This window comes from Ciona intestinalis, unplaced genomic scaffold (assembly GCF_000224145.3).
Source record: "Ciona intestinalis unplaced genomic scaffold, KH HT001217.1, whole genome shotgun sequence".
In the NCBI taxonomy this organism is placed as follows: domain Eukaryota; kingdom Metazoa; phylum Chordata; class Ascidiacea; order Phlebobranchia; family Cionidae; genus Ciona; species Ciona intestinalis.
The window spans coordinates 3,958-17,050 of NW_004191538.1; the positions used below are offsets into that span (position 1 = coordinate 3,958).

Consider the following 13,093-nt stretch of genomic DNA (forward strand, 5'->3'; position numbering starts at 1 on the left):
ACGTTTTTCACAGAATTTAACTGACATACTTAGTGGTTAAAACATCTAGATTGTTCTGTTGGTCAGTGTTCCTGTTTATAGTTTGTGGTTAATGAGTTTCATAAGTCATAGGACTTAAATTTTAATCTAGCTGAGTGGTCACTAATTTTCTGTCACCTTGTTGGTTTATTTTGATTGACTAAATTGTTCTTTGTTATCAAGGGTTAGCATGTTTTCTTGGGCAAGACACTTGATATCAATTGCTCCAACCAGCTGAGTTTCCAAATCTTCAGCCATACACATAAATTACATTTGTACATAAGTCATATTCTAAAAAGTGAATCTTACCAGTTATAAAAACCCATTAGTGTCCACTGTGTTGAAGGAATAACAGACAAATGACTTGCCCACTTAGAGTGCTCTAACCAATGTATCACTCACTGCAGCTACTCATGTTATATGTTGTATGATTGACTCTTAGATTGAGGATGTTAAGCATAAGAGATATGCTGTGATGATAAGATGCAAGTAAACGTGTGTTTGGTATGCTGAAACCAAATGCAGGCGTTATGTCATGTAAGGTGAGGAAGAAAACTCACACAAGTTCATCTGATGGTGGGGGAGGGATGGGAAAGTGTCCGGGCCGTGTTATACCCTCCATGAATGGGGACAGGTAATGTAGTGTTCATACAAACTTTTGTATTTTCTACAGTGTGATAGTTTTCTTAGGTCAAGATGTGGCCCAGATTCACAACAATTATTAAAAAATTAAAATATCTTAACAAGTTGCTTTACATTCTGAGCTAAAACCATGCATATACCCATTTTCCTAGAACAGAAACTAAGTAAAAATACAGATTTTATGCCAAAGTTGGCATAAATTTTATAAGCCAAACCATTTGCGGTAAATGTAAATGTGATTTTGTTTTAAACGTTTAAACCTTCATAGCTTACAACATTTTTGGTGCAATTTAGTTCAATTGTACATTCCCAACATTCTATTTAGTTTACACCTTATAATTATAGCCTATTCCCTGTTGAGTAATACCCATTCATTAGGCTATCTCTTTAATATGCTGTGTCATGTTTTTTGATAAAAACTGTTTAGTCATGTTTGTTGACTAAAATGATTAGTCATGTTTGATAACTTGTCTCTTGCTAAGTTGGGATACAGGAAAATATGATGTCATAATTCAGGAAGCTATGATGTCATAAATCAAATAAAGTGGTTTATTTTTATACAGGATTGAGAGATTTGAATTAAAGGAATATCCAAACGATTCACTCCGAATTATCAATGAACTGAGACATAGTTCGTTGCTCTGTGATGTCACTATCAAACTGGAATACAATGGACAGAAGAAGAAATTCTCGGCCCACAAACTTGTACTCGCCTCGTGCTCTCCGTATTTTAAAGCCATGTTCACTGGTAAGTAAATATATTAATTGTATTTGACTAATGATGCCATATAGGCGAAATATATATCTTTCGTTGTACAGCTGGTTAGACTTGATTTTTAACCGTGCGTTAAATTTACCCGAAAAATATGTTGCACCTCAAGACTGTTTTAAGCGAATAATGAAATAAATAGAAAGTTGCCAATATTAATTTTATAAACTAAACTCTGTAGTCTGTATAATATATAAACGTTGTGTTTATGACTAATTAAACCTTGGTTTTTAATTACAATTAGAATAAAGTATTTGTCCTTACCTAATAATGAAGGTGCTTGTGCTATATTTGGTACAAAATGTTCGAACTTTGTACCTTCAGCAAATATAATAATGTAGCACCCATCCACCCAGACTGTTTGCAATGTATTGTCATTATGATGATCATAAGCCGCTTAATCATTGTATGTGCTGTGTACTGTATTACTGATGTGATAGCCTATTGCTATTACACTAAATATAGGGTGGGCATGTAATGTAATTTGTTTGAAGGTGAAAGAGATTTATTAGTCCAAGGTGTAAAATTTTTTCTAAGTGAACCACACCCCTTTTTGCCTTCAACACACCCCCTTTACACCTTTATTGATATAGTTTAGTATAATACCTAGTCATTGTATGTATTACTGATATTGTACTATGCACTGTGTATTGCCTAAAGCCTGATGAAATGGAAATTGCTTGTCAGGGGTCACATTAGTATTTTTTATGGTTTTACATAGTGCCAATACAACATTAACCTTAAATTAGTTGCACCACTTTTCACAGCTGTTCAAACTTTTTAACCCACTTTTAATGCATATTTTGTTTCATTTATATTTTTGCTACTTACATTGTTTTTCTTGTCCACCAGGGGGATGTAGAGAGCGTAATATGTCCGAGGTAAACATGAGAGAAATTCACCCCGATGTTTTTTCAAAGTTATTGGATTTTGCTTACACCTCACGTATACTGATTAGTGAGCAATGCGTTCTATATATTATGGTTGGAGCTTGTATGCTACAAATGAACCACGTTGTACAAATATGCTGCAAGTAAGAAACTCTTTTCTATATGTTCTGTTACTCCAGACATAATGTAAACAATCTTTTAACAGTTCATTTGGTATAAAACATAGTGTATTCCAAATCTGGCAGACGTAACCTCCAAAATATCAAAATATATGGTTTTTTTTTCCCAAATGAGCCGTTGACAGATTATTTGGAAACCTTTTTAAGAAAATATAATTTTCCAACTTTTTATCTGCCATTCCTCTGCCATCTTTTATATGATTGAGGTATTTTAGTAAACACATTTAGGACTTTTTCAATTTAACCAGATTTCTTGAAAACCAACTTGATCCATCCAATTGCCTTGGTCTTGCTGCGTTTGCTGAAGATCTTGGATGTATTGACTTGAAAAGGAAGATCGAAAAATATGTCTGCGCCCATTTCGAACAGGTCAGTTTTATCAATTTTTATCAAAACAGGGTTACATCAATTTCCTGACAGGTTTTCAAGATTATTATTTTTTGACAGTTGTACATATAATTTTTAAAGTTAAAATTTCATAATAAATTTTTTCCTTTGTTTCTATTGTTTGAGGTTAACAGTTTTCTTAAAATATGTCTTTTTTATCTTTAATGCTGATAGAATAAGAGAGATATATTGTAAAGGGGTGTGGGTTTAAGGAACATCTCGTTAGTGATTGAGTCCAGGAGTTTAATTTGTGATGTAATAAAGGTGTCGCAATCGGAAGAATTCAAGACATTGTCCCCATGTCGGCTATCAAAGATCATTGCTGCAGATGAAATACACGTTGATTGTGAATCTCAGGTTTACAACGCTGTATTATGTTGGGTGCAATACAACCCAAAGACAAGACAGCAGTATCTTAAAATGCTCCTTGAAGCTGTGAGTATATTGTTGTGACTGTTTTGTTCATTTTACCTTACTTGTTGTGGAGAATGCCTGCAAGCGTAGAGACCGTTACTGCAAGTATATATTTCATCTATGCCGCCATGGCATGTATTGTAACATAACCTCAGCCATATTGTACAAACTAGGGTAGAAACTTCTAATGTAAATAATCTAGTATGGAGCAAATAGGTTTGTTGAAAAATACACTAAGTTATATACCAAATGAGCCTTTAAAAGATTGTTTACTTCATTAGTTCTGAAAAATTGTTTTTATTATTTACTTTATAATTTGTTAATAATAACCCGACCATCTAAACCCAGGTTCGATGCCATTCGTTAACCCCAGGCTTCCTTGAACGACAACTTCAAAACTGTCCGGTGGTGAACAAGGAGCCTCGTTGTCGTGAATACTTAGCTCATGTATTTAAAGAACTTACGCTCCATAAACCAGTCGGTCACAAACCACGTGCTCCTGATATTGGACAGGTAACTAATTATAGTTCTATTCTATATGGGTAAGATCTTGGAGCTGGAGCGTGGCACACTATGGGTCCTAAGATTTAGGCCAGAGTTGTCCCATTACCCCAACATTGTATATGTGCATTCTATCCTACGTGAGGTCCTACAGCGTTGAACGCCGTGGGTCCCAGGATTTAGGCCAGGATTGACCAATTGCCCCAAAGTAACTATATAGACTATTTTATATGGGTAAGGTCCCCAGCGTGGCAGGCCATGGTACTTAGGATTTAGGACAGGATTGTCCTATTACCCCAGAAGGGTAACTAAACTAAATATACGCTTGGTATTCATCGAATAGGTGGTAACACCCCCGGGGTATAACCGCATACCAAAAGCACCTGCATCACTTTGCACATGGTTGCATAACGTGTTATTGTAATGTAAGCCACTTAAACTGTATAAAGGAAAATCTTTATTTTAAAACAATGGAATTTTTCGATAAATATAGAAGTAGTGCAATCAAATATATAAATATATTTTATTTTATTTAAATAGGAAATTAAAGATGTCATTTCGTAGCACCAGATCCTGATTATGTTTTAATGATTTCGTAATTATTACTAATTTAAACAATATCAAATAAGGTACCTTTAAGATTGAAGTTGTAACATTTTTGTGGCACCAGGTGATCTACGTGGCAGGTGGCTACTTACGCCACTCCCTCCCTTACATGGAGTGTTTCCATCCCGAGGAAAATATGTGGCTCCGACTCCGTGACCTCCCGATGCCACGGTCTGGAATCGCGTCATGTGTCGTACAAGGATTATTCTATGCCATTGGGGGTCGTAACAATTCACCGGAAGGGAATTATGACTCTGCGGCATGTGACAGGTGACACTGGTTGTGAACTCTAAATTTATATCTTAATAGCATGAAGTGTATGAATACACCATGTGTGTCTGGTGTATAGGAAGACACCCATGTTTTAACTCGACAGTGAGCATGAAGTGTATGAATACACCATGTGTGTCTGGTGTATAGGAAGACACCCATGTTTTAACTCGACAGTGAGCATGAAGTGTATGAATACACCATGTGTGTCTCAGTGTCTGGTGTATAAGAAAACACCCATGTTATAACTCAACAGTGAGCATGAGGTGTATGAATACACCATGTGTGTCTGCTGTCTGGTGTATAAGAACTGCCGCTTCCTCTTCATGTCGATTTTATCAGGGTGAAATGAGAAGGCGCATTTTGCCAAAATAGTCAAAATTCAATTATAAATAACACGACTTTACAACCAGGTACAATCCAATGTCAGATCAGTGGGACCATAGGTCATCTATGAACGTACCGCGCAACAGATCAAGTGTTGGTGTCATTGACAACATGGTGTATGCTGTGGGTGGTTCTCAAGGTCCAACACATCATAACAGTGTTGAAAGGTGGGTTCATGGGCAGTTTTGAATCCAATGCATACTTTGTAAAATTAGTTAGGAAAATTGCTAAAGTGGTTTAACCCGTGCATATTTTGTTGACCCTTTGTGAAATTAGTTGTCAAAATCATAATATGTGAAAAGTAGTACAGGTAATTTATTTTTGTTGACTATTTTTATTTGTAAAACTTGCTGTTTAAATTGCTAGATCAGCAGTGTTGAAATGTTGTATGAAAGCGGGAACAATCTAATGTTTGGTTGGTTCTTTGTAAAACTAGCTGTAAATAATGAATATGCAAAACTTTCGGTCAAGAAGTGGTGCAACTAATTCATATTTGGTGGACTTTTTGTAAAACTTGCTGTTAAAATAGCTACAGTGTTGGTAAAATACAAATCAACTTATAAACAGCCACATCTGTGAAAACTGGTGCAACAAGTTTTTAAAGTTATTGTTTGAAACCAATTCGAAAAACTTGCAATTTAACTGTTAGCTGTTGAAATTGCCATAGTTTCGGTAAAATAAAAATTAACTTGAAAAAAAACATAAGCACCAGCGAAAAATCACGCAATTCCAAGTTATTGTTAAAACTATGCATCAACTTTTACCAAATGGCTTTAAATTCTACCTGTATAGTGTATACCAACCAGACCATAATTTCTTTGTCTGCAATGACTTGCATTTTCCATAATTCTGGCTTTGTAAGCTGAAACGTGGTGTAAGTTCAGTGCGGTTTTAACTTAACACCCCCCCTTCAGTTGGTTTGTTGTCTTAACCTTGTCGCTTGTACACTAGGTGAAGAATGGCAAGCTAAAATTATCTCGGAAAAATGCATAATAGAAATTTTAACCAAAGTTTAAGTTATTTGAAGATTTTCTTTCATATTTATTTTTAATATTTTACATGTTTTCCTACATTCAACTTCAATAATGATGCCATTTTTACAGCAATGATTTAATTTGAAAAAAGGATATATTGACTTTACCAGTTAATGTTAAAGTGGGATTTAAAATATACTTTTTAAGTTTTGGACCCACTTTTTGTAGAAAGATTTTTCAAAATGATGTTTTCTTTTATGATAGAATGATAGAAAATGATTTATGATATGATTTATGATAGGAAAATGATGGTATATAAATATAATGATATACTCAAGTTTTGTACCCGATTTTATATAGGTCATTGAATATTTGAATGTACCACATACATGTATGTGGTGTACCAGTATTTACAAGATAGTTGAGTTTTATGGTTGTAAAACATGTATTACGTGATTAACCGAGCGCTAACTTGTAACATCCGCTATGATTCTGCAAGTCATTCCATCGCGTGTACCTTTCTATTACGTAATAAAAGAACGCACTCAATTGCCGCGTTGCGTGCGACGAATTTTTCTAAATATTATTCGAAATTTAAAAAAAAGTTCTTTAGTTTATTTCTATTTGTTTCCAATCGCTGTGAAGTTTAAACCGCAAAACTTCAATATTATTTTCCGCCATTTTGTAAATTAATTGCTTACCCAAATTACTAATTACAACTAATTACCTTTTTAAGAGCGCTTTTAAGTAGCTTTTTATGACGTCACAATGACTTGACAACTCTGATTCGTGACATACCGCGATTGCACGATCGAACAAAACTTGTGGCCACAACAAAACTGAATCTATTTAACGGTAAATCCATGCCCGTTTGCATTCAATGTTTCACCATTGTAGATGCTTTTGCTGTTGCTTTTACATCGAAGCGACGTATGCTGTAGTCTAAACGCTGTTTCAAAAACAAACATTTTCGTGTCTTTTTATACGTGAAGAAACATCTACGCTGAACAACGCTTGATGTATGCATTTCTTTGTATGGTTTTTCCACCAAAGCAAGCTAAACGCTGTAGTCTAAATGCCCCAGAAAAGAAACAAAGAAATATCTACACCCAGCGACCAGCGTTATTTAGCGCGTGCCAGTGCCGATATTTTTATTTGTTTTTGTTTGTTTTTCAAATAGCCTCTTTTACACTACAGCGTAGGTCGATTTGGTGCAAAAAATAACACAGAAATATCTACACACAGCGTTGTTCAGCGTAGAACACAAAGAAATATTTGCCAAGCGTGCAGGTTTTTGTTTAGTGTAGTTTTTCCTTAGATACGCAAGGTTAAACTTTCCTGTGTAGGTAACGTTCCCGTCCTTGCCCTTTGGACGTAAACACATTTGACCTTTACTTCAAAGTTAAGACTAAAATTAATCCGAGATTAAAATCAAAATTACGGATTCCCGCTCGTAAGAATTCGCCAAATCATTGTGACTCACGAATCGAAACTTCGGTCGAAGCAATATTATTGTATGTTTTCACGTTGTAAACAATGAATTCGTAATACTTTAAAAACCAACACAGTTTTTTCGCGCAGCTGTTTCGATAATAAACTGACCAATCGATTTTTAAATTAGTTTTACTAAATTGTCAAAAAAATAGGTCAATTTCTGCCTTTTACATTAAAAAACGCATTTTCGCGTTGTCTGCGGCCAAATGACATTGCGAAAAATCGCGCAGTCATCGCTTAATTGTGTTTACCTTGGTTACATACGGCTTGTATAACAAGTGATACAGGCCTAAGTATTCCGCCCTCTGTGTAATTACGCCAACTATTTGCAGTGGAAACCACCCGCTTGCGTTTGTATAAGGATAGTCCGTTATTTTTATCCTGTGTTTTATCATATCATTGTAAAAAACAAATACGGTGTCGTGACGTCACAATAGTTTCGATTGGTTTCCCTAGTGACGTCACAATGGGTTTCGTTGTTAGTTACCGCGTAACGTAAAGTGTTTTGCCTGCTATGGTAACGTGACGTACATGTAAATGGGTGATTTCCATAATTGTATTTCAGTATTATAAACGGTGCTTCTTTTTATAACAAGTTTTCATACAGTAGTTTTGTATCCGATTACGGCTTATTCAATACATTACATTAAACTATACGTGGTATTTGTGAAATTATTTAAATGGCCGTCACGTAGTCATTGTTGCATTTATATCGGGTGTGTTCAATCCTGACCTAGATTCGAATCCAACACCCCTGGTTCTACAACCCTAACATGGATTCGAACCCAGAATTTTTCTACAAAAGTCCGGCTACTTAAAAATATAGCCGATACTCATTTTGTCAAAATCCTTGCTTAGAAGTTGTAACATTCCAGGTACGACCCTGAACTTGACACTTGGACGATGGTATGTGGCATGAAGACCAAACGCATCGGCGTTGGCTGCGCAGTTGTCAACCGTATGCTGTATGCTGTGGGTGGCTTTGACGGCGTTAACCGGCTGTCTTCAGTGGAACGCTACCACCCCGAAAACGACGAGTGGAGAGACACGCAGCCCATGCACACAGCTCGAAGCGGCGCTGGTATGTGGTGTGACGTCATTTTATCTTCCCGCGCTAAAATTACGCGCTGCTTACGTCAGTAAGCGCTATAAAGACGTTACACAATGACAAACCCAATGTTTTATAGCATTTCACCTACGTATGTTCCCTATAAAAAAAGTTATAATATATCGTTATAACCATATAAGCCACTTTATCGTCTGCCGTTATTTTTAAAAATAGTTTCTTATCTGAAACAATCTCAAGGTCGCAGAACATACGTGTATGTTGCTAAGATACGGGAGCCTTACATGTGTTTAAATTGATACCGAAACCCCAGTCGCTTCACACACAAGCATGAGAATTATTCCATCGGGTTTAGAAGACACGTTTTTAACAGACACTTCCAAAGTAGAATTTTATCCGTTTGAATAAGAAACAACGCCATTTAGGCGAAATATATATTTTTATACAACTGGTTAAAAAAAGGATTTGATTTTTTTTACAACTGATTTGATTTTGTCTGTTACGTTTCCCATCTCTTCGTTCTTCTAAATGATTGATTCAGTTTTCCCATTCAAAGAGATAAGTTATAGTTTGGTGGGGGAAGATGGGACACCTGTTCATTCTATTTTCTCGTCCAATTCGGTAGTAAACAAAGAACAGTCAAAGAATTATAAAACCGTATCCTCACGACTCCCATAGGCCATTGTTAGTTGTTTAAAAAACGATCAGGATATTCGGAAATATTTAACATTACGTTTTCCACTTTATATTCCGTAAGGTCATTGACCCTTTATACCGAACTCAAGGTCATTAACCTCTCGTTTACACAGGCGTAGTCGCACTTGGGAACACAATATATGCAGTCGGGGGTTACGATGGCCACGAGCAACTCAACTCAGTGGAGAAATACAACGTATTGGACGATACTTGGCAATCTGTGTCCCGCATGAAACACAGAAGATCGGCACTCGCAGTTACCGTCCATAACGGGAAGATATTCGCACTTGGTAAGTTTATAACTTAGTGTTATGGGGTAATGGGCCAAATCTGGCCTAAATCGCAGGGCCTTAACAAGGACCTTAACTATAAAGAATAGAATTATATTTAGTGTTATTTATCTCTTGTTCTTTAATATTATGGCTTGGATTTGAACCTAGGTCCTGGTTCTCCAACCCTGGCCTAGATTCGAATCCAGTACCCTTAGTTCTCCAACCTCAACCTATACTTTGCCACAGGTGGATACGACGGCCACGATTTTCTCTCCAGTGTTGAGTATTATGATCCGGCAAAGAACGAGTGGAAAGAAGTAACCAACATGTCAAGTGGTCGATCAGGTTGCGGATCCGCCGTCGGTTTTCAACCGTGCTTGAGGAGGTAGCGCCCACTACCGGCGGTCGTATTTCTCCCGCTATCTCCGCCCACGAGCGCCACCCACCGGCTTGCAAACGGAACGATTTTTTCGCCCGATCTTCAATTTTCCGCCAATTTCTTGGTGCAGTATTCCCTCAATATATCACCTCATTTACGTCATCAGAAACGTCACAGTGACGTCATTATGATGTGTGCCTATTATACCTGACGCATTCTTTCCTATTATTGAATCATCAGAAGCAGCTGTGACGTAATAATACCCGGATTGGATCAATCCAATATTACATCATACTTGAAAAGTTCAAATAATCGAGTTATATTTTATGACGTCATAGTGTTAACAAAAACTTGGCAAATTAGGAAAACGCAAACTTTTAACAAAAAAATGATTTTAAATATTTTAAACAAGATTACAAACGTCCCAAATCAGACGTGCACATCGAGATTGTGACGTTTAAATTTCTTAATTATGACGTCACAGTGAATAATGCAGTTCTTCGTTCTGTGTTAATCGTGCCTTTGTTCGTCGTGTGTTTGGGCTCGACGAATGTCGGTGCTTTTTGCTTCGTCACTGTGACTCGCCATTTTTCATCTAGCGATGAAACATATTCTATTTATTTTCAGTACTTGTAATAAATCTACGACGCAAAAATCAAATCTCTGATTTTATAACTGGCTTCAAACAGTGGTTTTTCAACCTCGGCCTGGATTCGAACCAAGGATCCCTGGTTCTGAAACTTAGGAGTTCTCCTATCAATCGCGCGTTTTATTGTGACGTAATAATTAAAAAGCGCTTTTAGCAGATTTTACTTCTGTACCCGCAGCGTGAGTTGTTACAAAGCATGGGTTTGCGTGTAGTTGGTAACTGCAGTATAGAACATGTCTGAATAGTAAGGCTAGAATTGTAGGTGCAAGCTGGCAGTGGTAGTGATATGTGCATATTATGTATATTTGCAATGGATATTATATTACAGTGTGTGTTTTAATATATTTGTGTGATTTTGTTGAACATTAAAACATTTTTTTCACGTTTTAGGCAAAACAATGCTTGTTTACAAAGAAAGACGGTACCAGTGCATATCACATATACCGTATAACGGTGGGCCAATGGACCAACTCTGCTCCATATCTTATTTCTATATGTTTGAAATATATATACCAATTTGGATTCAATTGAAACTTAAACATTTGTAGCCTAAGATGCTTCGTAAGGACGAACTACACGTTTCTACTTTGGTGAGTTTTAGGTTTTGACAGTTTGTTTGACAGACACGTACTTTTACCTACAATGTTACATTTGCTGTAAATGGCAGCGAAGTGTCTGAAGTAAGACCCACGCGTAATAACTTTTAAAGTCGGGGTCGCCAACTTTTTTTTCATTGCACGGGCCAAATCGCAGACTTATATTCGATGCGCGAATTATAACCGCAATCAAACACAGAACTCATTAAACCCCCGTATATTAAGAAGCTGGTTGGTTGTGTATTGACAAATGTGGCTGTCTTATTTTTTAACTCTGTATAAAGAATTTCATTTCAATTAACAAGCCAATATAACTCTGGACAAATAAAGCTAAGGTGTCGTAACAGACACATCTTTCGCCGTAAAAACAAAGCGTTAAAAAGTTTAACTATTTCACATAGTATGTTCCGGAGTCTGATATACAAAGTGCGGTACTAACTGATCTGCTATCAGAAACTTCCTATACAACATAAAATAAGACGTTCATGACATATTTGGTGTTTTATTTACGTTAATCGTAGAATGGAAAACTTGTTAAGAATTCCTTGTAACTGACGATCAGATCTAACAGCTTTTGTAGGAGTAATATCCCTGGCAGTAGGATACACGGTAGCTACAGTAAGTTCTGTGAAGTAAATTGGAATAGTTTAACATACAGGAGTTTTCTATTTTCTGTTTCAGTTTATGGTGTTTTTTTGTAGGTCAAACACAACGTATATATTGCTACAGAAAGTCTTACCCAAAGTGTATTTCTGAATAATGTAATAATAATATCGTTTACCTGTAGGTCTTGTAGTAGTAAGGGTAGAAACATGCAGTGGGGTACTTGACGGTCCAGGTGTAGTAGCCACCCCAGCAGTAAGTAGGCAAGCACAATCTCTGTTCTTTGCAGGTGTAGCAGCAAGAATAGTGGAGAACCAATCTGGGGATAAGAGCGTTCCAGTCATCGGCACACTTAGCAAGGATTGCGTTGCAGTAGTCGATGAGCTTTTGACGGTAACAAGCCTCCAAGGCTTCAGCTGCTGCGGGAAGGGTCTCTCCGTGGTAGGATTGGAGAAGCTTGGCGTAGTTTTCGAGGTGGGGGAACTTGGTCTGTGGAAACCAAATTATAAAGTTTCATGTCTTATTATAATAAAGCAAGATACTCGAATCCGCTGCCACAGTAGTGGGCGTGTATGCTTGATGTCATTGGGCAAGACACTTAACGAAATTGCTCCAGTTGTTTCAATTGCAAGCCTTACATTTAGTAAGAGGATAAGTAAGTTACATTCATTCACCAACCTTCTTCATGTTTTCGACCATATTCTGCTTGGAAGCATTAGCGTAAGCAACGAGTTTGGCTCTGTAAGCGATGATGTTTTCGGATCTCTTCTTAAGACATGCGTCGAAGTTGTCTCCGATCTTCTGGATGTAAGCCTGTGCCTTGGTTCTGTATTCTTCGATGCTCTTGGCGAATTTGGTGGCACATTCCAACAAGCTCTCGGCAAGTTTGGTCTTGTAAGCCAACACTGCAGCGTTTCTCTTCTCGTCAAGTTCCGTCTTAAGTTTGGCAAGTTCTGCCTTCTGTTCATCGGTCAATTCGGTGCTGTTGTTGCTGTGATGTTTAAATAACTGTGAAAATGTGTTCACTTTGTTGCGACTGTTGGTAACTTACTAGCAAACGTATTGGGCAGTGACGTATTTCAAGTGCCAATCGTGTCTGGCCTTGATGATTTCGTTGTATTTCTCAATATATTCGTTGTGGTAGTTGGCCCATTTCAACTTCCATTCTCCGAAAAGCTTGACGTATTCGGCAATAGCCTTCTCCAATTTCTCATTATACTCCTTGATGATGGTGGATCCGTCTCTGACGACAGCGGCTGCAGAGAAAAGTCGAATTTAATGAAAGATTAGGAGTTGGCAAG

General features: G+C 37.0%; 2 protein-coding genes across 2 annotated transcripts in view; one reads left to right on the forward strand and one right to left on the reverse strand.

Moving 5' to 3' along the window:
• The first annotated feature begins 426 nt into the window (after positions 1-426).
• LOC100177101 (kelch-like ECH-associated protein 1) lies at positions 427-10,604 on the forward strand. Its single transcript, XM_002128019.4, has 11 exons — positions 427-652; positions 1,224-1,408; positions 2,282-2,462; positions 2,747-2,867; positions 3,150-3,320; positions 3,648-3,812; positions 4,471-4,676; positions 5,090-5,230; positions 8,407-8,612; positions 9,407-9,583; positions 9,812-10,604. The coding sequence occupies exons 1-11, from the start codon at positions 525-527 to the stop codon at positions 9,952-9,954; spliced, it is 1,824 nt and encodes a 607-aa protein (XP_002128055.1). The 5' UTR covers positions 427-524; the 3' UTR covers positions 9,955-10,604.
• Positions 10,605-11,675: 1,071 nt separating this feature from the next.
• The window catches only part of LOC104266762, a gene marked incomplete in the record, with an annotated part of 2,716 nt that continues 1,298 nt past the window's right edge, over positions 11,676-13,093 (reverse strand). The window contains 4 exon segments of the mRNA XM_018817265.2: positions 11,676-11,814; positions 11,971-12,281; positions 12,471-12,783; positions 12,844-13,048. Coding sequence (XP_018672810.1) covers positions 11,754-11,814; positions 11,971-12,281; positions 12,471-12,783; positions 12,844-13,048 — 890 coding nt within the window.